Raw genomic sequence first — 25,322 nt, forward strand, 5'->3', positions numbered from 1 at the left:
AAAGCCTGCTTGACGTTTTGGTTTTATTCTGATCACTATTATCATTTTTTATTAAAATTATTGGTGGATTGGATCTCCACCCATGTACCTGTAATATGTATTGGTCTCAGTGGTTAAATCTAGGGCTAGTATACAAATCTAGGGCCAGTGTTCAAATCTAGGGCTAGTATACAAATCTAGGGCTAGTGTTCAAATCTAGGGCTAGTATACAAATCTAGGGCTAGTGTTCAAATCTAGGGCTAGTATACAAATCTATGGCCAGTGTTCAAATCTAGGACTAGTATACAAATCTAGGGCTAGTATTCAAATCTAGGGCCAGTGTTCAAATCTAGGGCCAGTATACAAATCTAGGGCTAGTGTTCAAATCTAGGGCTAGTGTTCAAATCTAGGGCCAGTGTTCGCCCTATCTAGTGAAGACGGTGTGCGGGCTGTTGACAGAGAGTTCCGCAGACCGGCCTACTCGGAGTTAAAGCGATGTACATTTAGGTTGGAGGAATGAATGTTTTCGCCCTCCATATGTTTTAATATAAACCGTTAATTCACGGCGTCGATGTGAAGGTGAGCGCTTTTCTTTCACTGAAACGATTTATGTGAGTATCTTAACTCGCTGCTCGGTTAGCTTAGCTTAGCTTAGGTTAGCAAGAGCGTAGACACAGCTAGCAGGTAAACAAAGCAGAAATCTCGGATTAATCACGGATGTCTCTGATTAATATTAAGATCTTTGTAATTAGAGAGTCTTTAACTGGATTCGTCCTCATTCGCAGAGCCCGCGGGGTTTATTTGGCTGTGTTTGAGGTGTTTTAGGGTTTCTGTAGCTGATGTTCAGTTCAGGATGAGGTTTATTAGCTGTTTGGGTCAAACTTCTGGTTTTGGTTTCGTGATTTATTTTGGTTTTGGGTTACATCTGTGGTTTTTTGTGTTAGGGTTGTATTTTAGAGGAAAAAAGAATCCACACGTTTGTGTGTGTAATGTTAGGGCTTCGTATTTGAGGCTTCTCGTTCCACCTTAAATGATGCGGCATTTACATTATGATAACGTCTCAGGTGCCGGACTGTAACTGCTGCTCCGTTTAAGGTGGAACGGAAAATTTGGAAGCTGATTTCAGCCTCGTGTTTTGTTCAGATCTGTTTTTAACCTGCATCAAATTAAGACCAGGTTTATCAGTAACACCAGGAACAGGAGGAGGGGCTGACTGATTCACGGTTTAGTGTCGGGTCAATGTAATATGTATAATCAATAGGATAATTATTAGTCCTCATCATATTGGAATCAGGCGGCCTTGAGCAGAAATGTTGAATGTTTAACCTTTTTAAGGTCCTCCAGTACTCAGTACTCCGTGCTGAGGGTTCTTCTCTGTTTTTAAATGAAGTTCCTTCTGTTCAGAAACGGCTCCTTTGAGTTTCTAATGTTCAGCCAAATCGAGAAACTGCTGTGTTTTGGGGAATTTTACTGTTTCTGCTTGAGAATTTAAACAGTTCTGAGCGGCTGAAGCTCCTGTAGTTCCTTATTTCACCTTTTAGATGCTTTACCTGCTTTCTGTGAGGAGGAAAAGGGAGATTTCCCATCATGCATTTCTCTGTGTTTATACACACTTCTGTATGCTTTTTTTTGAACGGTGTTTAATGAACAGACAATGTGACTGAGGACGAGAACCTCAAACGGACATCAGTTTATACAGTACAATGTCCCACACACTTAAAGGTGGTTCTTCAAAGGTTCTTTAGTAAAGAAAATGGTTCTATATAAAACCATGAACATTCAAAGAACCGTTTACGTGTTGAAAAGTTTCTTCAGATTGATGGAGAATGTGCTTTTGCTGGTTCTACATAGAACCTTCTTAAAAAGGTTTCCATATAGCACCAAAAAGGTTCTTCTATTTTTAACAAGCTTGACATCGTACCAGTAGCAGAACCCTTTTTGGTGTTATATAGAACCATTTTTAGCAATTATTATTCTACACATATAAAAAATATGGTTCTTTGAGTGTTCAGGGTTCTACATAGAAGCATTTTCTTTACTAAATGAAAATACAAGAATTCTTTTCGGCATTTGTGTTTGTAGAATTTTGAAATATTACAGTAAATTCACAGTAACGTTTATCTCTAATGGAAACACCAGACGAGTATTTTCTGAGTGAAGCTGAAGTCACGAGTTACTTTTCTTCTAGGAAAATCTGAGGAGTCATTCCAGAAAACTGTGCAGTCGACACATTTTCCGAAAGAGGCGATCGGCGGTTTCGTCGCTGCGGTGACTGAGCCCAGTTTATAGTTTATACAGTAATAAACAGATTTAAGAGACACTTCATCAGTTTATTGAAGAAAATCCTCTCTGAGTGTCTGTTTAAACTTTCCAGTCTGTTTTGTCAAATTAGTTGTTCCAAAAGTGGAAACGAGCAGGAGCAGATGTTTGGGTTCTGTGAGGGATCGAGCTTATATTGTTATTTGTAAAGTTTTTGCTTATTGCTGGTCAGTGAGTGAAGTGGACGGGCCTAATGGAGGTGGAGAGCAGGACGGTCCCTTCGGGCTTGACTGAGTAATAATTTGACACCATCAGGAAACCAGAGTGTTTATACACCTTTAAATACAGGCAGTTCAGTGACGTCAGAGATCCTGAAGGAATTAATCTCGTTTCTCAGTAGAGACGGTGGATTAACAGGCGAGCCGCTTGTGAGGCTGATGTTCGGTGTTTATTCTGCTGAATATTTTACACTGTAAACATGGTTAGTGATATTTTGGTGTATTTGTGGAGAATCTAACAGTCTTAATTAGGGCTGCAACAAACGACTAATTTGATAGTCAAATAATCTATCGATCACTGAAATGAATAATCGATTATTCGGATTATGAATCACTACATTTTCAAAATCAAGGTAAATAAAAAAAGTCGATCTAAATTTAAATGTTAAATTTAAGCGGTCTGTGCTCTGCTGTCTGTCTACACTCCGATGCAGCTAAATTCTGCAATCACAGGTTTATTGAAATGGAGGAAAGTCAGCGTCTCTCCGGGCTCCTGTGAGAGTCTCGCCCTCCTCTGAGAGCGGATCCTCCCCGCTGCGGAGGAGGCGCACTCTGGTGGAGCGGAGGGGAAAGTGGCGAATGTTTGTGGAAAACTTCTCTAAACAGTTAAATGAATGATTTTGTGTAAAACTCTTCGTCCAGCCGCCCTGTGTGTTCGCGGAGAACTACCTCCTGAAACTGTTTGCGAGTGGAGCCAAACGTTCGCGGAGGACAGAAACCTGTTTGCAGTCGCTCTCCTGTGTTCGCCGCACCGGTGGCCTCGACGTTAAGACGACGATGCAGCGTTTGGGAGGTGAACAGGGTCGCTGTGAATAATAGTTACTTGCTTCTCAGCTCCAACTCTATTAACGATTAGAGAGAGCAGCATTTTCGAAACAGAAAACATTCCAGCTCAGCTCAGAACATGAAGTACGACGGCTTTTAACATTAGATAACTAGATCATTAGCACAACTATCACCGCGTCCCAAACCACACACTTCTGTACTTCACACACTGCACTAATCAGTGCACTTGTAATGGTATATGCACTATTTTTACACACTATTTAGTGAGCTAGTATGCGGTTTGGGACGCGGCGCATCTTACCGAGATGAATCTTCTTCACCCAGTGAGCCGAGTTTCCTCTTCAGACGCTCCATCATGGAGGATGAGCTCCGTGCCAGCTAAGCTCGGCTTTACAACCAGCACAACTGACCACCGTTTTTCTGAGTTTAGCTCCACACTTAAGGATTCTGTTCTCGAGGCTGCTGTCGAGCTTTTGTCAGCTCTCCAGTAAGCGGAAATGTCAAAACGGTCCTAGTGAGCGCGAGAAAGACGCGTAATGACGCCACCAACTAATCGACTATTAAATTAGTTGCCAACTAATTTGGTCGTCGATTTTAGTCGACTAAGTCGAATAATCGTTGCACCCCTAAAACATCACAACTCAGTTTTACATGTTTATTGATAATTCAGTACAACTGAATCATAAACGAACAGACTGAACATCCTTATGATTTTATTATGCATCATATTTTCAGTAGATCAGTTTGTACCGCGGGTGGAATTACAGTGTAGGTTTGGTTTTGTGTGTAAATGAACCTTCAGCGTTTCTCAGCAAAACACGAACATCAGCTGACTGAACTGTTCATGTCGTTATTGATCCTTTATGATCTTTATGATCTGCTGCTGTTAGTGACTCTTACAGATTATTGTGAATATTTTACTGTCAGTGAAAATAACTCAGTGATACAGTCGGATATTACAGTAGATCATTAACAGAATGCTGTTCAGTCAGGGCTCAAAATCAAAGCAGTAAACAGATGTAATATTTCAGCTGTAATATTTCAGCTATCGAGAGTGCAGCAGAAGCAGAATGTGAGCTGATGTTCTGCGTCCCCAGATGATGATCGTGATCGTGAGTCAGGTTCAGGTTTGGATCTCATCACTGCTGCACCGGCCACCACAGTCAGAACTGAGTGTTAGCAGAACGTGAGCAGAACATTTGCAAAAAGCTCACAGAGAACAGAACATTTGATCAACAGAAGACAAGTCGGCGCCACCATGTGGCTCCATTATAAAACGCTCCAGATTAGTTCTTTACAAAACCACCAGTTCTAAAAAATATGATTTCAGTATTGTCTGTTGTCACACTGCACTACAAAAATTATTACGGGCTGTTTTTCTTTACTTTTCTATTAAAGTGACAGTAAAATTGCATCATTAGAAACAGTGTTTAATAATGGTGTTTATTACTAGCAGTGTTTATCAGATGTCACGTATGCTTTTATATTTTCAAAATATAAATCAAAAATATATTTATTTATTCTATTTATTTATTTTTTGTTCCTCCATTGAAAAGCGGCATGTTTCAGGTGGTTGTCTGTTCAGCATAAACGTAATGAAGCCGTAACTGAGCGGTTCTTCTTTTAGTGTTTTTATTGTCTGTTTATTGATCAGTTTAACAGCCTGTGACTTTCAGCAGGAACCAAAAAAAAAGTACCTTGGAACAGATGAGAGAGTCCGTCAGAATCTCAGCCCTGATTGGTTGGAAGCTCAGCTTGCACTCATAAAAATTTACCGATACCAGCTGATACCGTGTGCCGTAAGCCAAGTGCAGCTGCTGCTCTAATTAACAAACCCAGTGGAGGAGGATCTGATCACACAGAGAAGAGTTACTGACCCCGTCACAGTCGGACACAAAGCCGTCGCTCACTTAAAACATTCCGCCTCGGCTGATTCCCACCAGGACACACTGAGAGATTATAGACTGTTTATAAACACACAATCACAACTGCTTCCCCAACACGGGTGGAGACACACAGGCCAACAAAACGGAGGAGAAAAAGTCCACATTTCCTACCAAAGTCTGTATATGAGACTTTACTCTGTTTGACTGAGTAGAATATCGAGATATAAACATTAATACAGTGATTTTATTCTGTAAATCAGGCTGTGGAGAGACCAAACTGTCCTACCGTGAACATCAGCGCCTGCTTTATCTTCAGTGCTCAATCAGCTTTATTGATAAGGGTCTGTAGACAGAGCGTCTGTAGAGGCTGCGTTTCCCGTAGCAGGTCAGTCAGACAGAGTGTTTCGTACAGTGTGAGTTTATAAATCGTAGCTTTGTCTGAACACGATGGTCTATTCAAACGTGCAGTGAGAGTCACCAAAGAACAAGATCTCTAACATCACACAGTGTCTGTCTGGCTTTAGAGGACATTCAGCTACAGCTCAGCCAGCCAATCAAACTCCAACAAGATGAACATTGTTACTAACAGCTACATTCATTCTGAGTAGATACTCAGTTTGATATCAGACTCTGTATCAGGACTAAAACAAAATAGTATTGATGCTTCCCTAATGAGTGTGTGTGTGTGTGTGTGTGTGTGTGTGTGTTCATTCCCTCTGCAGGGTTTACTGGGTAGGGGTGAGTGTTTGAGGATGGAGTGTGTTAGAGTGTTCGTGCTGTCGGCCGCGCAGGTTTACACACTCTTCACCATCCAGCTCTTCATCACTGCGCGGCCCGCCCACGCTGACATCACCGCCGTGAGTCTGTAGACACGCACACACACACACACACACAGCTCTCTCTCTCTCTCTCTCTCTGTCAGATAAATTGTAAATATGAATATTAATATGGTGTAAATATGATGAGTGTACTGTGTGAGTAAAGACTGTTTATTGTTTCTTCAGGTTTCATCTGATAATAAGACAGAGAGTTTTGATGACCTCCCGGCAAGGTTCGGGTACCGGCTGCCCAGCGAGGGGCTGAAGGTGAGCGTCAGGGTCAAACCGGAACACTAAATACAGAGCTGTTTCTCAGGAGCTCTGACAGCGTTCAGTTCTGTGGAGTGGGGTGTGCAGTGGCCTCGTGGGTAATCCGCTTCATTCTCATGCATGAAAATTGTTTTCATCCTGGATTTTTCAGGAAACATCAGCTGAGCCGTGTTTGGTTTATTTTTTCTGCTTCTTTAGTTTTAGCACTGGAGCTACAAAGCTAATGTAGCTAACAAGTAATGGAAGATTATAACCCACCAATTAGCTTGAAGCTAATTACATGACTAAATCATCGCACACTTGTTTCAAAGGACGTCGTTCAGCCGAGATTTTCAGTTCATATATAGAGAATTCAGTAAAATAACAGAGTAAACAGAAAAACGGCCCATTGGTTTCATACAGTTCAGAGCTCTGCAGCGCCGCTTCGGCTGCTCTGTGATTTCAAGTTCAGAGTCTGAATCAGAGTTCAGCCTGAAAGCCACACCCCCTACCTGATCCTGAAAGCCACACACCCTACCTGATCCTGAAAGTCACGCCCCCTACCTGAATCGGAGTAACGCAGGTTTATTCTTGGCTTTGTTCTCATTTGTATTATCGTTCTGCTGCTGTATAAGATGTTATTTCGTCTGCTTTCCTCATGACTCACGACTCCCCATTTAAACCAGTGCTTTATTTTACTGCTTCACTGCCCACAGACTCAGATACATAATTATTCCTTCAGTTCTTTCTCATTGTTGTTTTAAACATGAACACATGGACTCGCTGTTCTGTTACGCATCTTTAAATTTATTTAATCAGTTTTCTTGTAAGGATCTTCTCTGTCCATCTGAATGATCTTGAAATGACATTCAGGGAATTTAGAGGGTTTTAAATTGAAAATTTCATCTCCAGAGAAAAAACTCTGTACAGCACACAACCACAGTGGTCTGCACAGAGGTCAGCTTCAGAGTCTGAATGATGGTCATTTCTTCTGGGTTGTTTTTGGAGGTCAAAGGTCTGCACAGGGTTTCACAGGATCTCTAATATCATAGTGACCTTAATTGCGTTGGAATCAAGCAGATACAGGCAAGTTTCACTGGAGAGATGTTTGAGCTTTGAATTCATCATCTTTATTAAACGCAGAGCAGAAAGAAGAGAAAGTAGACTGTGAGTTTAGTGTCACTGAACTGAGTAACTAAAAAAAGACTCAGTATTTCAGTTTAGGAATGAACTGTGGAGCCAGCAGGGGGCGCTGTAGTAATTCAGTCATCGTATTAATTATAATTATAGTAATATTATAAAGGTACCAGCAGGGGGCGCCATAGTAATTCTGTTATCATATAATAATAATAATAATAATAATAATAATAATAAGAACAGCAAGAACAAGATAAACAAGTTGACTTTCTCTGTAGAACTGAAACAGCTTCAACTGTGTGAGTGTGTGCACGCGTGGGTGTGTGTGTGTGTGTGTGTGTGTGGGTGTGTGTGTGTGTGTGGGTGTGTGTGTGCGTGGGTGTGTGAGTGCGCGCACGCCTGTGCATGTGTTTAAATCCAGATCATGAGTTTATTCTGGCAGTGCTGTAGTGCTGTGATATTGATCAGAGAGCGGAGTTTATTGATACCCTCAGCCCACAGTTCAGTTTGATTCTCGATATTTTGATCAGAATTCTAATACATTGATGACTGATTATGTTGTAGTTCAGCTCACTAAGATCACGAGAGCTCAGGGAGGAGCTGATCGGTGATGATTACTTGCAAACTTTGGTTCAAACCATGCAGTTTTATTTGATGACATAATTTTCCACAATGATCACAGTTTTGCTTTTTGATGTCATAAACATTATTATGCCCTTATAAGAGAGAGTGTAATAAATAAACTGATGATTCATGTTGATCACCTAATTATAAAGTTGTCCTAAATGTATTTGTGTTGTTCTCAGTGTTGGCTGTTTTTTTTTTTTTAGGGTTTTCTGATTGGAGCTCGGCCGGAGAACGCGTGTGAGCCCATCGATCCTCCACCAATCAGAGAGCGGGAAAACTCCAGCACCTTCTTCGTCCTCATCAAACGCTTTGATTGTAACTTTGACATCAAGGTACACTCCGCTGTGTGTGTGTGTGTGTGTGTGTGTGTGTGTGTGTGTGATTATTTTATTGTAGAATATAAAGACCCCCCCAAACACACACACACAGCAACATAACCACAGAGTCTGTACTGTCCTGTAACATCTTGTTTATCTATATCCCAGCAAACATTCCCTAATTCAGCAGAACAGGAATTCCACAGAAGATTCCTGCTGTGTGTGTGTGTGTGTGTGTGTGTGTGTGTGTGTGTGAGTGTTTATTGATAATGTTGAGTGTAAATTAAACAGCTGCAGTCAGTGAGGAGTGTGTTTGTTCTCTGCAGGTTCTTCATGCTCAGCGTGCAGGATATAAAGCAGCAATCGTTCACAATGTGGACTCTGACGACCTCATCAGTATGGGCTCTAACGACTGTACGTCCAACACACACACACACACACACACTGTTGTGTATCAGGTGATAATTTTGTTACTTTGAACTTTAAAGGGCCCGTTTCATGAAGAACTGTATTTTCCTCACTTTTCTGTACTGTTTGATATTTATAAACAGTGTTAAAGTGTAAATTTGGGCCGTTGGCTTACCAGAATTTCCAGCCTGTAAATGCAAACTGAACTGCAAACACAGCCTTTTTTGATTTCACAAAAACCAAATGCATCCACCCATTCAGCCTCTGGCAAATTAGCCCCGCCCATTTACATTGAAGTTACAAGGAAGCCGGACTGCTTTCTGAATCGGAACACGGCACATTTACATATATTAGCCTTTGAAGTACAGCGGTCTGTGTGACGGCTCAGGGTCTTGAGCAGGTTTTGGCGTCTTTGAGGTTTTTCACAATATAGTTAATTTTCTGGATCCAGGTTCTCTTTGCTCTGTGAGTTCAGGACATTTTGATTGTGTGTGAAAGCTGTGTTTGAGCCCGAGAGCAGAACAGAGAACCGATCTCTGGTCCTCCTGAAATCGGTGGTCTGGGGAAGTCTGGTGGGTCCGCTGCGTGTGTGGAAGCTCTCTGCTCCCGGCGCCATGTGGGGCTGCTTGATTGGCTCATTTTGTAACATGATGCTTCGACTCATCGCGTCACTTCCCTTTTGGAGTGTGGTGATGGGGGAGAGGACGGCTGTGGACAGAAAGAGCTGAGTGTTTGTATCCAAGGAAAATAACAAAAAACAGTAAACGAACAAAGCTGCCGACCATCCTGCAAACCTTTGCACAGAAAAGTGACATAAGGAATTACGCAGTCGACCCACAGTTTGGATGGAATTCTTGAGTGTGAAAGCAAACCAGCGATAATGAGCTCCTCCCCCAAACGAGCCTCCCCAAAATCGGTCCTGAGTGCGCCTCAATTATTCGGGACCTAACTAAGTCCTTAGTTTCCCCTTCAGAAGAGCAAGTGTGTTGTGTAGATTTGTGTGTGTTGACCCTGTTTTGTGTTGTGTTTTAGTGGACATTGTGAAGCAGATAGACATTCCATCAGTGTTTATTGGAGAAGTTGCTGCAAACGCTCTAAAGCAGGATTACACCTATGAGAAAGGGTGAGTTCTCCACTTAGAACGTTACACACTGAGCGTTAAACTCCACTAACGCTTCAGAACCTACAGCAGTTCAGACAAGCTCTGTTTCTGTGAATGAGACGTCCCGACTCCACATTGACGTCTCTCTTTAAACCAGTTTAAAGAGAGATGCAGTGTGAATTCGGATCAGTTCGGGAATCTGATGATCTCGTTCGTTTAATAACACTGTGACTGCTAAAGAGATGAGCATGAATAGAACAGTGCACTGATCACCGCTGTGAGCTCAGAGTGTCTGATCACTCTCTCTGAGTTCACCTGTTGTTTTGTTTTGTTTTTCCTGGTTTTCTTTGTAGAGGTCATGTGATCGTCATGCCGGATTTTAGCTTGCCTCTGGAATACTACCTGATCCCGTTCCTCATCATCGTTGGAATCTGCCTCATTCTTATCGTCGTTTTTATGGTTGGTTGTGGAAACATTTGTTGTGATTAATATTCATTAGTAAATCAGAAGTCGCTGCTGTTTGTTTATCTTTGTTTTCTTTCTGTTCAGATCACTAAGTTTGTGCAGGATCGTCACAGAGCCAGGAGGAGCCGCCTGAGGAAAGATCAGCTGAAGAAACTTCCGGTTCACAAATACAAGAAAGGTAGAAATAACACAATTTATCAGCAGCACTGAGCTGCTGTTCTGGGTGTCACTCCGTTGGTTTTCACCGGTCAGTTTTTCATGGTTTGAACAGTTTTCAGTCGTTTTGTACAGACAGTTCTGCGCAGGATGGTTAGATTCAGATGATGTTTATCTGGTCAGTACATGTTTATTTACTCAGAGAAGCACTGATAGTACAGTAAATACAAGTAATATATAAAAAGTGTTTTTATCTGTGTTAATGTTTGTTTAGCTGTTTTTTGTCTGAGAAGCTCAGCGTTATTTACATTTACTATCCAATATCTGCTTTAGGTGTGTAGTAGGTGTGTAGTTGGGGTGTGTATTGTGTAGTAGGTGTGTAGTTGGGGTGTGTATTGTGTAGTAGGTTTGTAGTTGGGGTGTGTATTGTGTAGTAGGTGTGTAGTTGGGGTGTGTATTGTGTAGTAGGTTTGTAGTTGGGGTGTGTATTGTGTAGTAGGTGTGTAGTTGGGGTGTGTATTGTGTAGTAGGTGTGTAGTTGGGGTGTGTATTGTGTAGTAGGTTTGTAGTTGGGGTGTGTATTGTGTAGTAGGTTTGTAGTTGGGGTGTGTATTGTGTAGTAGGTGTGTAGTTGGGGTGTGCAGAGTGTAGTTGGTGTGTATTGTGTAGTAGGTGTTTAGTTGGGGTGTGTAGTGCATAGTAGGTGTGTGTAGTGTGTATTAGGTGTGTAGTGGGTGTTGTGTGGTAGGTGTGTAGTTGGGGTGTGTAGTTGGTGTGCAGTGTGTATTAGGTGTGTAGTTGGGTTGTGTATTGTGTAGTTGGGGTGTGCAGAGTGTAGTTGGTGTGTAGTGGGTGTATAGTGGGTGTGTAGTTGGGGTGTGCAGAGTGTAGTTGGTGTGCAGTGTGTATTAGGTGTGTAAACCAAAGTTCCCAGGAGGTTTGTGTTTGCTGGGTGTTGCTGTGCAGCAGTCCGTGTTCTGCAGAGTTCTCCACTGTTTCTTTTTTTCGGCCGTGGAGCAGAACGTCATTCCTGATGTGATTCTCACTCCATATAAGGTCTCCTGCAGCTCCGACCATCTCCACCAGAACACACGTTCGTTTATAACTCACATAAACACCGACTGCACCGAGAGAAAGACCGGAATTCCAGGAGTGTTTTCTCACACACACACACTATCACACACATACACGTGCACACACACACACACACACACACACATTCTGTCAATGTTCTGCAGGACACAGCGTACTGAAAGGAAAAGTAGCCGATCCGTCAGCCGACCAACACTGACGTTAAACTCACTCAGAATGAACAAACACACACACACACACACACACACACACACACACACACACACAGTCAGTTTAATAGAGATGAGTTTTCACACTTTAAGCTCAGACTGAAAGTTCAGATCATCAAAAGTTCTAATCTTGTTTAATATAAACATCAGAATCAGCAGCTTTTCTTTGCTCACTCTCTCACTCACTCCTCTCGCTCTCTACTCTCACTCCTATTTCTCTCTCTGTTCTCTACTCTCACTCTCTTCTCTCTCACTCTGTGTGTATAATAGTAAGTTTCAGGTGTTTTTCATAAATCATTCTTAGATGATATTGAAGTTGAGTTTTTCTTGCAGCTCCTCAGTTTATTAATGAGGAATTTATTAATGAGGAATTTATTAATGAGGAAATTGATCTGCAGTTCAAAGCTCACTGTAAAAGAAAAGCTGTACAGATGATGTAAGACTGATGTGACGTTTTGTGCCGATGAAATAGAAGAAAGATGCTGATGTTTGATGTGAACAGAAATGATAAATTATATGAATATTAATGAAGCTAATGATGCTGAACGCTGCTACTTTAATGATGTTGTTTGTTTGTGTTGCAGGTGACGTTTATGACGTTTGTGCGATTTGTTTAGACGAGTATGAGGAAGGAGAGAAGCTGCGGGTTCTGCCATGTTCTCATGGTCAGTTCAGTGTCTACATCGTCACTCTCACTGTCCAACCTGCACAGATGCAATTTAGAGTCCATCTGGTTCTTTTAGTGATGTAATGTTTTTTCTGATATTCAGCGTTTGTAATTTGGGCCAAACAGCTGAAACAGAGGCTGAGAGAACCTGCTAGAACAAAACCAGCGTTCCAAATTTCTGTCCATCTAAAACTTTCTATCTAGAATGTTCTGCTGTCAGTGCAGTTTATTTCAGTACAAAGTGTTCTATGTTCTGCTGTACCCCACTTTATGTATTCCAGGGGGGGGGAAATGATCTTAAAGTGCTTTAATGGAGCCGTTCTCTCTCTCCGGTGGTCTTTAGCGTATCACTGTAAGTGTGTGGACCCCTGGCTGACCAAGACGAAGAAGACGTGTCCGGTCTGTAAGCAGAAGGTGGTTCCGTCCGAGGGCGACTCTGACTCCGACTCGGACTCTGGAGAGAGTGGCCCGGAGGAGAACGAGGAAATTTCGGAAAACACTCCGCTCCTGCGCTCGCTGGCGTCCACAAGCGGTCATTCCTTCGGCACCATGGCGACTGCGCTGTCCCCGCAGGAACACGAGGAGTCCTCCAACTACGACGAGCAGAGCGACATGGACACCAGCGACAGCGAGGAGGAGGTTACCGTGGAGACAGTGGTGGTGCAGCTGCAGCAGGAGCGACACGCAGGCGACGGAGCGAAGGCTTAAAGCGAGGGTCCGAAACACAGCGGCCCGGCCCGCTCCCCTCAGACTGTACCGGGGGGTGGGGGGTCACCGAAACATCTCATCACTGCTTGCATAAATTCATCTCTCTCTCTCACACACACACACACACACACACACACACACACACACACCTGCACGTTCTTTCTTTAACTGACGAATAAACGGACGATAAAGTTCTGCGGATCAAATCAGGAGTTAATTAATATTCATTAATGTTAACCTTAACTTTGACCGATACAGTTAAGGAAACACTCACCATAAACCGGACTCACCAGTGTGTGTGTTGTGTAAATCACTCTGATATTAATTAATAATTCTCTGATTAAAACAGTGACTGTATGCTAATTAGAGGGTGGGGTTTAACAGTCAATTATACAGTAAAGGTTTAATACTGTACGCTTTAATGGATCAGTGATGTCAAAGTTTCTGCTGTACATTTTCAGAAGCAGATTTTTTTGGGGGGGTAGAGGGATGGGGGGTTACACGGTTTAATAATAAACAGTGTTTAAATTATAAACAGGGTTCTGAATGGAGAACTGTAATTCACCTTTTATCAAGCACCGTTTTATTAATCTCATTTTCCTTAATGATCGTCGCTACAATACAAATAATTTTGTAATAATTTTTTGCCAAACTGTAAAGATGAAAGATCAGAGGAGAATCGATCGGAATGTTGATCTGAACAGAATTCAGCCAAACTGGTTCTGGTTGTTTTTCAAAAGTTTGAATGAAGAACTTTTCCTTTTAATGCTCAGCCTCTAAATGACCGTCACTCAAAGTTTTGATGCACCTTCATTAATATTCATGTAGTCATTTTGTGAGCTTTTTTTTGTTTTTTTTTTAAACAAGTAATTTCATATCATTTAAATACTGTATCTAGAACGTCTCTCCGATGGAGAACCGTTACAGTCTGTTTGTTGCCTTCGTCTGTAAATCGTTTCACTTCATCTCAATTAAAATGATTTTGTTGGAGAAAAAATAAGTGATTTTTACAGGATCATTAGAGTGTGTGTGAGGGGGGTGTGTGTGTGAGGGGTGTGTGTGTGAATGTGCAGAAAAGGAAAACAATCATCATCAGGTTGGAATAAATTTATTGATCAGTCTGTAAACAGAGAATCAGTCGATGGCGTTTTATGGGTTTGATATGAAATCAGATGCAAGAAAAGTCTGGAGGGAAAATCAGCAGCAAATTCTGAATCTGTGCAAAAATACAAATAAAATAACTTAAAATCCTTCAACAGAAACGTGTTCTGTCAGCATTTTGGCACAGAATAAACGCGTTTCTGAGCTTTTTTCCTAAAACAATACGTTTATTACGACCAACCACTGTCCGTTTCTCCATGAACTCGTTTATTCAGTTCATTCTGCTTCAGTGTTTTTTTTGGATCTGAGCTTTAAAACTGGATTCAACATCTGGTTTACAATTTTAACCATTTTAACAGTTTTAAAATAAACTGTAATTAATTCCACAGTTCAGTTACATTGTGGGCTTAAAATGCAGTAATTAATAAATCTATAAAAAATTAAACTGCAGATCAATCCACTGAGGAGCGAATCGTCAGGAGTGCGTTAGTGTTTTATAGCTAAAAGGCCAAAATCTGTCCTTTAAAACGAGTTTCAGAGCTTCTGTGTAAATAATCAGACTGAAATTCTGAAGTTAGTCCTAAAAAAATAATGAAGTGACTCTCCAGCCGGCCTGAACTACAGAACCTAAAAAAGGAGAAATAAAACTGGAGCTGGTTGTTTAAAGAAAACTTTACAGGAACGAAACCTCATTGGACGATTTATCCCAAAACTCAGATGGGCGGAGCTTCAGTATAATCACGTTTACAATCATTCAGAGATAAACAAACAGGAAGACGATGAAATTAAACACAGGAACAAGAAACTCATTCAGACAGAATCTGGAGAAATTACAGAATACTGAAATCATTGATCAGATAATCAAATACTGACGTGTTCCTTCTTTAGTTTGTAATTTTCCTCCATTTCTTCGTTGGCGTTCAGACCAGCGGGGGGTAAATAAGGACCAAAAGGGAAAGTGAAGGGGTGTGTGTGTGTGAACTGTGAATGTAGTGTTTTCTGGGTGGACGGCATTGCGGTCAGTATCCGGCCTTGCGCAGGTACTCGGCCATGTGGAAAGCCTTCTTGTTCAGCGTTCCGCCGTGAATTCCCTCTTTACCCATCACTAGAACCAATGCTGGAGTAAAAAACAGAACAAATATCAACAAAAACAAGAAAACCTTCCTACAGCGACACGTTAATAAAATAAACGGCCGTTAATAAACTAATCGTCCGCTGCTGCCAGAAACGTGTCCAAAACTGATTCTGCGTCTGAAAGTTTTTCGTTTTCTCTCAAAATGTGAAAACTAAACTAGAATCCTGAATCCCGCAAGTATTTGGCCATCGAGTACGCCTTCTTATTCAGTCCGCCTCCATGGACCCCCTCCTTCCCCATTACAAGAACCAAGACTGAAAGGAAAGAGAGAAAAAAGAGGAACGTTTAGAGGTTAGAAGATCCCAAGGAACCAGCAGGACAGATTAGTGCAGAGTAAAAACAGAAAGATTTGAGCGAGAGACGCAGAGAACATCATAAATTAGAAATTTAACCACAAAAAAAAAAAAATAGAAACTTTTTCAGAATTAAAAGAAACTGTTTGAATGAGGGATGCATCAATACCAATACTGATTCTGTGCTCATTTACTCATAAAAATTCACCGATACCAACATTCTGATACCAGCTGATACCGTGTGCCGTAAGCCGAGTGCAGCTGCTGCTCTAATTAACAAACCTAGTGGAGGAGGATCTGATCACACAGAGAAGAGTTACTGACCCCGTCACAGTCGGACACAAAGCCGTCGCTCACTTCAGACATTCCGCCTCGGCCGATTCCCACCAGGACACACTGAGAGATTATAGACTGTTTATAAACACACAATCACAACCGCTTCCCCAACACGGGTGGAGACACACAGGCCAACAAAACGGAGGAGAAAAAGTCCACATTTCCTACCAAAGTCTGTATATGAGTCTTTACTCTGAATGACTGGGTAGAATATCGAGATATAAACATTAATACAGTGATTTTTCTGTAAATCAGGCTGTAGAGAGACCGAACTGTCCTACCGTGAACATCAGCGCCTGCTTTAGCTTCAGTGCTCAGTGTTAGCAGCGCTGCTCAGCATCTCAGCGTGTTGCTCAGTACTCGGTTATTCTGAGTGAATCAGCTTTATTGATAACGGTCTGTAGACAGAGCGTCTGTAGAGGCTGCGTTTCCCGTAGCAGGTCAGTCAGACGGAGCGTTTCGTACAGTGTGAGTCTATAAATCGTAGCTTTGTCTGAACACGATGGTCTATTCAAACGAACAGTGAGAGTCACCAAAGAACAAGATCTCTAACATCACACAGTGTCTGTCTGGCTTTACAGGACATTCAGCTACAGCTCAATCAGCCAATCAAACAACTCCAACAGGACAGAAAACTGGAAGCGTGAGCTCCTCGGATGCATCAGCCTCGGATGTGATTCCTGCTGTCACTGCGCTGCTGCTGAAAGAGACAGATGAGGATCAAAACTATGAAACCTACTTTACTTACAGCTAACTTTACAAACATACAAAACTTACAGTTTAATGATTTAACTGTTAAGGTTCATTACCCTCATTTACACTGACAGACACTTCATTTTGAGTAGGTACTCAGTGTGGTATCAGACTCAATATCAGTGAGTACTAAAAAGTATGTATTCGTACTCAGTCTGAAAGAAATGGTATCGATGCATCACTAGTTTGAATCTTCAGTGAACAGAGGAGAAACATAATAATCACAATAAACAGAAGGCGGATCAGTTATAGGTGAGTTGTGAGGGGGAGGAGCTTCAGGTGTGTTTCTCCTCCAAAACTTCAGTTTTTACAAAATTCTGAGCAGAATCTCATTATTTTGATATAAAGTACTGAGTTTTACTTCTGAGAAATATCTCATCATCACAGTAAACGAACAAAAACAACAACAAACAAGAAAACAGAAATAAACAAGTGACTGTTCTCGATACGACTGACATTTAGAACATTTGAGTGAAGCAGAAGCTCTTAAATAAACAGAAATAGAAAAATTAATTCTAATATATCATAATATATCAGTAAATCACTTTTGGGGGAAAAACAATGAACATTATAATCTGATCTGCCTGAAAATGTTCAGTTTCCCTAAAACATCCGAGTGTTCAGATCATCTTAACTGGTAGAGAGAGAGAGGTTAATGTGATTCTCACTCTACCGTCTAAGAATGAGGTTCAGAATCGTCCACCGTTTAACCTGAAAGATTCATTTAAAAAAACGCAGATAAATTAACAGAGAAATTAAAGACTTTCCACCTAATTCACTTCACAGTTCTGACTTTCTGCTCATTAATCAGATATTTTTGACATTTTTATAGTGAAGAGAAAAAAGTGAACTGACCAGAAATCAGAAAAATAAAAACATGAACAAGAAGAATTACTGATTATGGGTTTCAGGTTATTGAATATTATGTGAGTTATGAATCATTACTGCGCTGTTCTGTGAAACTGTTCTATGAACAGGAAGTTTAAAGTCAGATGGCAGAGATTAAAATAATAAAAACGTTCAGCTTTACTGATCAAATTTATCAGCCGTTCAGTGAATCTCACGTTACCTTAAAATCTGAACTTTTCTAAACAAATTCAAATTAAAATCTGGAAAATTAATATGAATATCAGCAAAAACATAAACTCATTAAAGTCGTTAAGTTACCTTTTCCCGCTTTGCCTACAGACACGTTGAACGTCGGCTCTCCTGATTGGCTCTTCGTTCTGATGTCCATCGTCCAGTCGTTGTCCACCAGCAGACTGTCGCGGATCACCGAACACTTCTTGGAGCCGAGAGTCAAACCGTTAGTGAAAAAACTCTCTCTGTCCTTCCCGACCAGCAAGTCGATCTCTGTGGGCTGAAAAAAAGAAACATACTGATAAACATTTAAACATTAATTACAGTTCATGTTTCCATAGAAACAGGACGTTTCAGAGAGAAATTCGCCATCAGCTGCGTGGAAAACTCGGAGATACCGAAACGTTTACTAACGTTAATATCTAGAACGTGAGTTTAGCTTATTTCCCTCCGGAGAGTAAAGCTGTGTTCAGACTGCAGGTGAATCAGGTTTGTTTCTCAGATCAGATGTTTTGAGTCGACTGTCTGCTCTGTTATGTCTGAGTGATTAGATCAGATTTAAATGTTGGATTTCAAACGCGGATGCAAGAGAGATGGAGGAGCATCATCTCCCCTCCAAACTCTTCAGAACTCTCTTCATAATCATGCTCTTGTTGAATCCCAGCACTGCATCACTCTGGATTTGACATCGTCGCTGTTTGTCGTGTTGTGAGTGACAAAAAAGACTGAAAAGTCTGAAAAGTCTGAAAAAAAGTCCTTAACGCAGAGAAAGAAACAAAACTCAGAAACTCAGAGTGAAAATCTTCACTCTTTTGCCGGAAGTGATTTTCAGTGTTGATCTGAGAGGAAAAACGCAGCTTCTGTTCAGAGTTAATCTGAATGTTTACGCTGCGGCCGAGAGTTAAAGGAGAGTCGGGCAGCGCGAACAATCACAGATTAATAAAACACCTTGATATTAATAAACTGGATTTATAGATTAAAAACTCCCCGCAACCCAGAAGGATAAGCATCTTAGAAAACTGGATTTTTCACTTTTTCATTCAACCCACAGCAGGTTAGCCCCGCCCATTCAACCCACAGCAGTACATATATCAGAACTCATTTACATATAAACCGCCTGTATATTCTAAGGAATAAAAAATGGAAATGAATTATGATTGTTTTTGTACATAAAACCACGCGCGTGTTAAAGAATTAAATATGTGAAAACAGGTTCTTTAAAGTTTCTACAACATCCAGAAAAGATGATTATAAAGCACATTCACAGATATTAAACACAGAGTTAAACAGAAACCCTGAACACTGAATAACAGCGGAAACTCAGCGGGGCTTAACATGAGGATAAAGGTTAAGATTAGGATTAAGATTAAATTTAAGGGTAACATAACGCTTCGTGTCCTTCAGTAACCTCGGCAGGTCTGAATCCGCCCTCAGCTGATACTGAATGACTGAACTGACTGTTTAAAATCTTTAACATCAGCTGAAACTCAGATACAGAGCAAAACTAATCACCCCCCACCCCCCGGCTAACCGGCCAACAGCGGTGAAGCTGAACAGCCTAAAAATGGCGCTGCAGGTAAACAAAGTAAACCAACACAGAAAGGACTGCCCGGGTTTAAAGCGGAGCGGAGAGCTTCTGTGTGATTACGAGGGTTGTTCGAATTTTCCCGTTCCACCTTAAATGGTGCAGCAGTTACATTAGAGTACATTTAAGGTGGAACGGGGCAATTCAAGTAAGAAACAGGCTGTTTTCAGTGATTAAACCCCCCAAATCTCCTCAGTGCCCCCCGCTGTGTACCCAGTGCCCCCAACACCCGCCCCCCTCCACGTGCCCGGCTCTTTACCGTGATGTTGTTGAACGCGCCCCCCTCGTGCGCCGCCCAGACGTACTTAGAGTCCGAGTTATAGCCCACAATGGCGGAGTCCTGGCACGCGCCGTCGGACATCAGATGATCCACATAAATCTGCCAGGAGGACATTATAACTCCCCTTCACAGAGGCTATAACCTATAATCTATAATCTATAATCTATACCTGCAGCAGCGGATCAAAATAAATACAAACTTTCAGAGTCTCAGCAGATCAAGCGCACGCGCACCGCCCCAATCACAGACTGGGCTGGAACGCACTGCGCCTGCGCGGCGGGTCATGCGGGTCGTGATGGGCGGAGTCAGAGAGTCTGTTCCGCCGCTCGCGCGGCGTTTATGATCAGGTTATTAAAACAGACATAAAATGTCTGATTATTTATTGTCTGAGTTCGGCTCTGGGAGCTGAAGCGGATCAGCCGCTCTGTGGAAGCGGCTCTGATGGAGCCTCAGCTGCGGGTCAGACTCACCGCGCTCTGCTCCTCCGACCGGCTGCGTCCCGCTGCTGCACTGAACAGTGTGCAGGACCACACAGCCACCACGAGAGAGAGAGAGAGAGAGAGAGAGAGAGAGAGAGAGAGAGAGAGAGAGAGAGAGAGAGAGAGAGAGAGAGAGAGAGAGAGAGAGAGAGAGAGAGAGAGAGAGAGAGAGAGAGAGAGAGAGAGAGGTGCAGTGGGCTACTCAACTTCACCAACTAAAATACTTTAAAGGACACCAAACAGACTCAATAACCGGACTGTCCGGTCCAAAACGGAACTTCTGGCAACCCAAATTCCCACTTAGTGTCTGATATTTACCTGTAACACGTTTATCACTGATGGGTTAAATAAACCACTGAGCAGTGAAGCAGCGCTAATGAGGAGTTCAGGCTGTTTCACTGCAGCACTTCATTCCTTACAGACAGTGAAGAAGGACAAACAGACAGAAAAGTGAAAATAGAAAACCGGAAATTGTTTTAAATTCTCTTTAAAATTATTCTTTAATAAAGGTCACGTGTTAAAATGAAACACACACACACACACACACACACACACACACACACACACACACTCTGTAGAGTGCAGTTCTCAGTGCTGAGCTGTAGGGGGCAGTGTGGTACAGGATTTCTTGAACTGAGTGAGCATTTACAGGTCAGAGTCTGATGGGAACTGGAGGACAAACACAGTGGGGCCAAAACTTCAGCTCCTTTGTGACCCTTTATTCTCAAAATACATACATTCAGTCTTATACACAGATTCCAGACTGAACTGATCTAAACTATTAGTGTTATTATCATTATTATTATTATCAATGAATTGTGTGTCAATGTTTATCCGTGGGCCGCACTGAGAGACCCACCTCTCAGGCTTTTTCTTCCTCGTGTCCTGTTTGGAGTGAAAACACTCAGATTTTCCAGTCTGATCGTTACTGTTGGAGTTCTGTGTGTTTTGTTCTCGGAAGTTGTCTGGAGAGTAATTTTGCCGCCTCTGGGAAAAAGTAAAAAGATTCAGTGTAATTCGGGTCAATGTGGGTCGTTTAGAGTCTCTGAGCTGCAGATCTTTCAGATTTACACAGAAATCTAAACTCCAGACATCAAAGTGTTTTCTGAGTTTACTGTCAAATTAAATTCAGTCTGATTTATGATTATTTGTCCAGCTTTCTGTCTGTCATAGGGCCTTTATTTATTTGTTTATTTGTTTGTTTGTTTGTTTGTTTGTTTGTATGTTCAGTCTCAAGGTCACAGCACTTCTGCTGAGTTACTCCAGGTCTAATATCTGTATTAATGTGTATTAGATATAAATGTGGCGAATGGTTAATGGAATTATTAATCAGTGTTAGTTCAGTTTTAAAGATCCTTTAATTAGTTCGGTTCTGCTCTTCATGTTTGATATTCCTCCTCAGCACTGAGCTCCTTTGTTCTTCAGTTCAGGACAACAGAAACAGTCAGTTATTTGGCACACTGTTCCGGAAATTCAGCTCCGGTTGAGTTTTATAGATTTTTCCAGTGTTCCGTTCCGCTCCGAGTGTTTTTGACACAGATTCCGATTCAGGAGCCAAAAGATGGATATCATTCAGATAAAGTTCCTACAACGGAATTCGCTCAGTCAGATGAGTCTTCTGGAGAATCTGTGTGTGAGTGTGTGTGTGTGTCAGTATGTGTGTGTGTGTGTGTGAGAGAGTATGTGTGTGTGTGTGTGTGTGTGTCAGTGTGTGTATGTGTGTGTGTGTGTGTCAGTATGTGTGTGTGTGTGGCAGCGGTGTGGGGGTGGGGCTGACAGCTTTATTCACTTTTTTGCAGTTATGTTATGTAAACATGATTAGATCTGTTCTGGTTCTGGAATTTTCTGCGGAATGATTATAAAGTTATTTTTAAATTTTCCCAGATTGTCTCTTGGAGAGCTGCTGGATTGGGAGCAGGTGTTTCTGCTTTTCTGGAATTTTCTGCATTTTTAGGTGATCAGTATTGAACTTTACTTGACATTATTTAGAAATGGACTGACCAATGGGCTTCAGCCATGAGCTCTGATGATGATGATGATGATGATGATGATGGTGATGGTGATGATGATGATGGTGATGATGGTGATGGTGATGATGATGGTGGTGATGATGATGATGATGATGGTGATGATGATGATGGTGATGATGATGATGATGGTGATGATGATGATGATGGTGATGATGATGGTGGTGATGATGGTGATGATGATGATAGTGATTAGGATGATGGTGATGGTGATGATGGTGGTGATGATGATGGTGATGATGATGATGATGGTGGTGGTGATGATGATGGTGATGGTGATGATGATGATGATGGTGATGATGATGGTGATGATGATGATGATGATGATGGTGGTGGTGATGGTGGTGATGATGATGATGGTGGTGGTGATGGTGATGATGATGATGGTGATGATGATGATGATGGTGGTGGTGATGATGATTGTTGGTGGTGATGATGATGATGGTGGTGATGATGATGATGGTGGTGATGATGGTGATGATGATAAAATAACGTGTGTATATATGCAGCCTTTGGTCTTCAGTGAGGCTCCTAAAGGAAACCGATCTGTTACATCTTTTCCTTTTAGTGCAGGCAATTCAAATTATAGTAAAATTAGGAGCTGATTTGTGCAGAAAAAGAGGAATTTGAATTTTTGTTTTTGCTTCAGAAAGTTTCTACCTAAACCACTCAAACATCTCTCTCTGTCTCTCTCTCTCCCTCACTCTCTCTCTCTCTCTCTCTCTCTCTCTCTCTCTCTCTCTCCCTCCCTCACTCTCTCTCTCTCTCTTTCTCTCTCTCTCTCTCTCTATCATCGACACCTCTCCACTCGCGGCATAACCAGCGAGCTGATTGGCTCTTTTTACCGAACAGTGGGACTTTCTACAGAAACAGACACCATGTTGAGAGTAATGAGCTTCCCGATTGATATTTTAATATCAGTCAATATGCTCCTCTTTCATAACGTCTCTGTTGGTACTTTGGCAAGTCTGATGTCACCTGTTCCAAATTTAGCCCCGCCCACCACAAATCGAACAGAAAAAAGGCAGAAAAAAGTGATTTAAAAAATCTCTCAACAGAAAAAAACAGCTGTCTTTCTCTGCCAGTGCAGAATAAAACCAACGCAAAACCACAGATGAGAGAACAAAATCATGAAAATGAGCAGAAAAGGCTTTAATGTTACTGCAGCTGCACATCCATCACGTTTTACACACACAGCCGTTTTCCTGCTGGAACTCCGAGTGACGGCCTCGTTAGCTGATTTGAGTCTGGTTTGAATGTCCTCAGGTCAGATCAGCACATCAATCAGCTGTAGGTGTGTCAGTGTGGAAAAATGTAGGTAAGTCACTCAAACTGTGTATCAGAGTAAAATTACATCCTGTCTGTTTTTATTAGAGAATTAACTTTTAAAAACAAGCGAATTACATATTAAAACACACTAATTATGACTTATTATTATTAGTCAGTTTGATAAATGATAGAAATATTTGTTGTGATTTATAGTTTATGCATATTAAGTTCAAATATCTCTATTACTGTAAACACAACTGCAATTCGTAAAATCATATAACATTCTGTGTGTAATTTTGTGTGCTATTTAAATTAATGTTTCTGTTTCTGTAAACTGCAGGAAGAGCAGCTGCTGCGTTTCACTAACTGGGATCCAAATTAACTGATAATCCAATAAACATTCATTTGTTTCAGTGCAGCTGGATGATTATTACATCACAGACTTTACACTGAAAACATTTTGGGTTGAACTTTGTGTTTAATTCTGCTTTAATAACTTTGACAGCTGAAAGTTGACCTTTGTGTGTTGACTTCTGTTTGTTGACCTCTGAACGGGCGGAGCTTCACGTAGCAGCACTGAACCTCCAAAACAGAAGAAATTCTAATTTTAGCTTTTTAGAGTCGAAGCACAAACCTGTAAATGTTTCTCCTAAATGAACCTGCTGGCTAACTGCTCGGTTAGCTGTTTGGCTAAATGCTGCTGTGCAAGTTCTCTACACTGTTTGACTGAAACTCGGCTCCGCTCACACAGATGCTCCCTGATTCAGCTCACAGACCTCGAAACTCTCTCTGACACAGCCTTAAAACTCCGATCTCCTCTCAGTAACAATGATGTGTTTACTCTCATGTTTAACAGCTGATGTGTGGAGCGCTAGCTAGCATGCTAACTGCACCAGAACAGAGAATCTTCACGTTTGGTCTTGATCTCGGCCGCGTCATACGCCAATTTACAGACTGACTGCGTTTTTAACTGGTGATGTGTATTAATGTGTTATTAATGTGTATTAATATGTGTTATTGATGTGTTATTATTGTGTAATATTGATGTGTATCAATGTGTATTATGTGGGTTTATTAATGCTGGGTTTTAAGCCGGTTAGCTCGTAGCATCGCAGCGTAAAGACGTTTTTAAACTCTGTAGTTTTCACAGCTGAACTGCTCAGTAAAAATGACCTGTTTAGCTCCGTTTTTCAAACTGTGATTATTAAAAGTGTCCTGTCGTGTTTTCTGTGCAGTTTGTGTTGATTTAGATCAGTTATTACTGTGACTGTAACTCAGATGGAACTGAACACTGTGATCCAGAATCTTCTCTCGTCCTGAAGCTCCGACGCTCCTCAGCGCTCAGTCTGAGTGTCGGCTGGTCTTTTAAGTCTATGCAGCCTCTGGGCTTTTAGATCCAGCTCACATTTATTCAAATTCAGGAGGTTTTTTTAGTAAAAGGATGAGTAAGTCCTGGTTTGGTTGTTGAGAACACAGCCTGACTCGTTTCAGTATTTTATATGGAAATATAGAAGTTCCAGCTGTAGCGGCTCCTTCAGGCACATTTAATTATACGCTGAGCTCATTCAGAGCTTTACAGAGAAAATACAAATACAATTCAAATGAACATTAAAAAGACAAAGGAGAATAAAAACATGATTAAAACAACAGATTTAAAAGAGAAGGAACTAAACGTTAAATTAAAATCAATTTAAAGATTAAACTGAAAAATATTTGAAATACATTTCCAACACTAAAATGTATTTCAGAATGTATTGCCATATCAACCAAATATTAACCTAATATATTTAAATATATTTTAAAATGTATGTGGAAATATTACACATAGACAAAAATAAATG

General features: G+C 41.3%; 2 protein-coding genes across 6 annotated transcripts; one reads left to right on the forward strand and one right to left on the reverse strand.

Moving 5' to 3' along the window:
- Window positions 1–388: 388 nt before the first annotated feature.
- On the forward strand, window positions 389–14,743 carry rnf13 (ring finger protein 13). The gene is made up of 10 exons (XM_036586079.1): window positions 389–558; window positions 5,911–6,045; window positions 6,193–6,273; window positions 8,223–8,351; window positions 8,663–8,750; window positions 9,777–9,867; window positions 10,200–10,305; window positions 10,396–10,489; window positions 12,353–12,433; window positions 12,779–14,743. The coding sequence occupies exons 2-10, from the start codon at window positions 5,941–5,943 to the stop codon at window positions 13,141–13,143; spliced, it is 1,140 nt and encodes a 379-aa protein (XP_036441972.1). The 5' UTR covers window positions 389–558; window positions 5,911–5,940; the 3' UTR covers window positions 13,144–14,743.
- Window positions 14,744–14,748: 5 nt separating this feature from the next.
- Window positions 14,749–19,954, reverse strand: LOC118818723 (profilin-2-like). Of its 5 annotated transcripts, XM_036586080.1 has the most exons (4): window positions 19,686–19,954; window positions 17,929–18,121; window positions 15,537–15,633; window positions 14,749–15,361 (listed from the first exon to the last, which is right to left on the reverse strand). In XM_036586080.1, the coding sequence occupies exons 1-4, from the start codon at window positions 19,818–19,820 to the stop codon at window positions 15,340–15,342; spliced, it is 447 nt and encodes a 148-aa protein (XP_036441973.1). In that variant the 5' UTR covers window positions 19,821–19,954; the 3' UTR covers window positions 14,749–15,339. The 5 variants fall into 5 exon arrangements, with proteins under 5 accessions (XP_036441973.1, XP_036441974.1, XP_036441975.1 ...); XM_036586081.1 differs by lacking the exon at window positions 15,537–15,633; XM_036586082.1 differs by having other exon boundaries at window positions 14,749–15,633.
- Between the last annotated feature and the right edge of the window lie 5,368 nt (window positions 19,955–25,322).

The sequence above is a fragment of the Colossoma macropomum genome, unplaced genomic scaffold (genome assembly GCF_904425465.1).
Source record: "Colossoma macropomum unplaced genomic scaffold, Colossoma_macropomum, whole genome shotgun sequence".
In the NCBI taxonomy this organism is placed as follows: domain Eukaryota; kingdom Metazoa; phylum Chordata; class Actinopteri; order Characiformes; family Serrasalmidae; genus Colossoma; species Colossoma macropomum.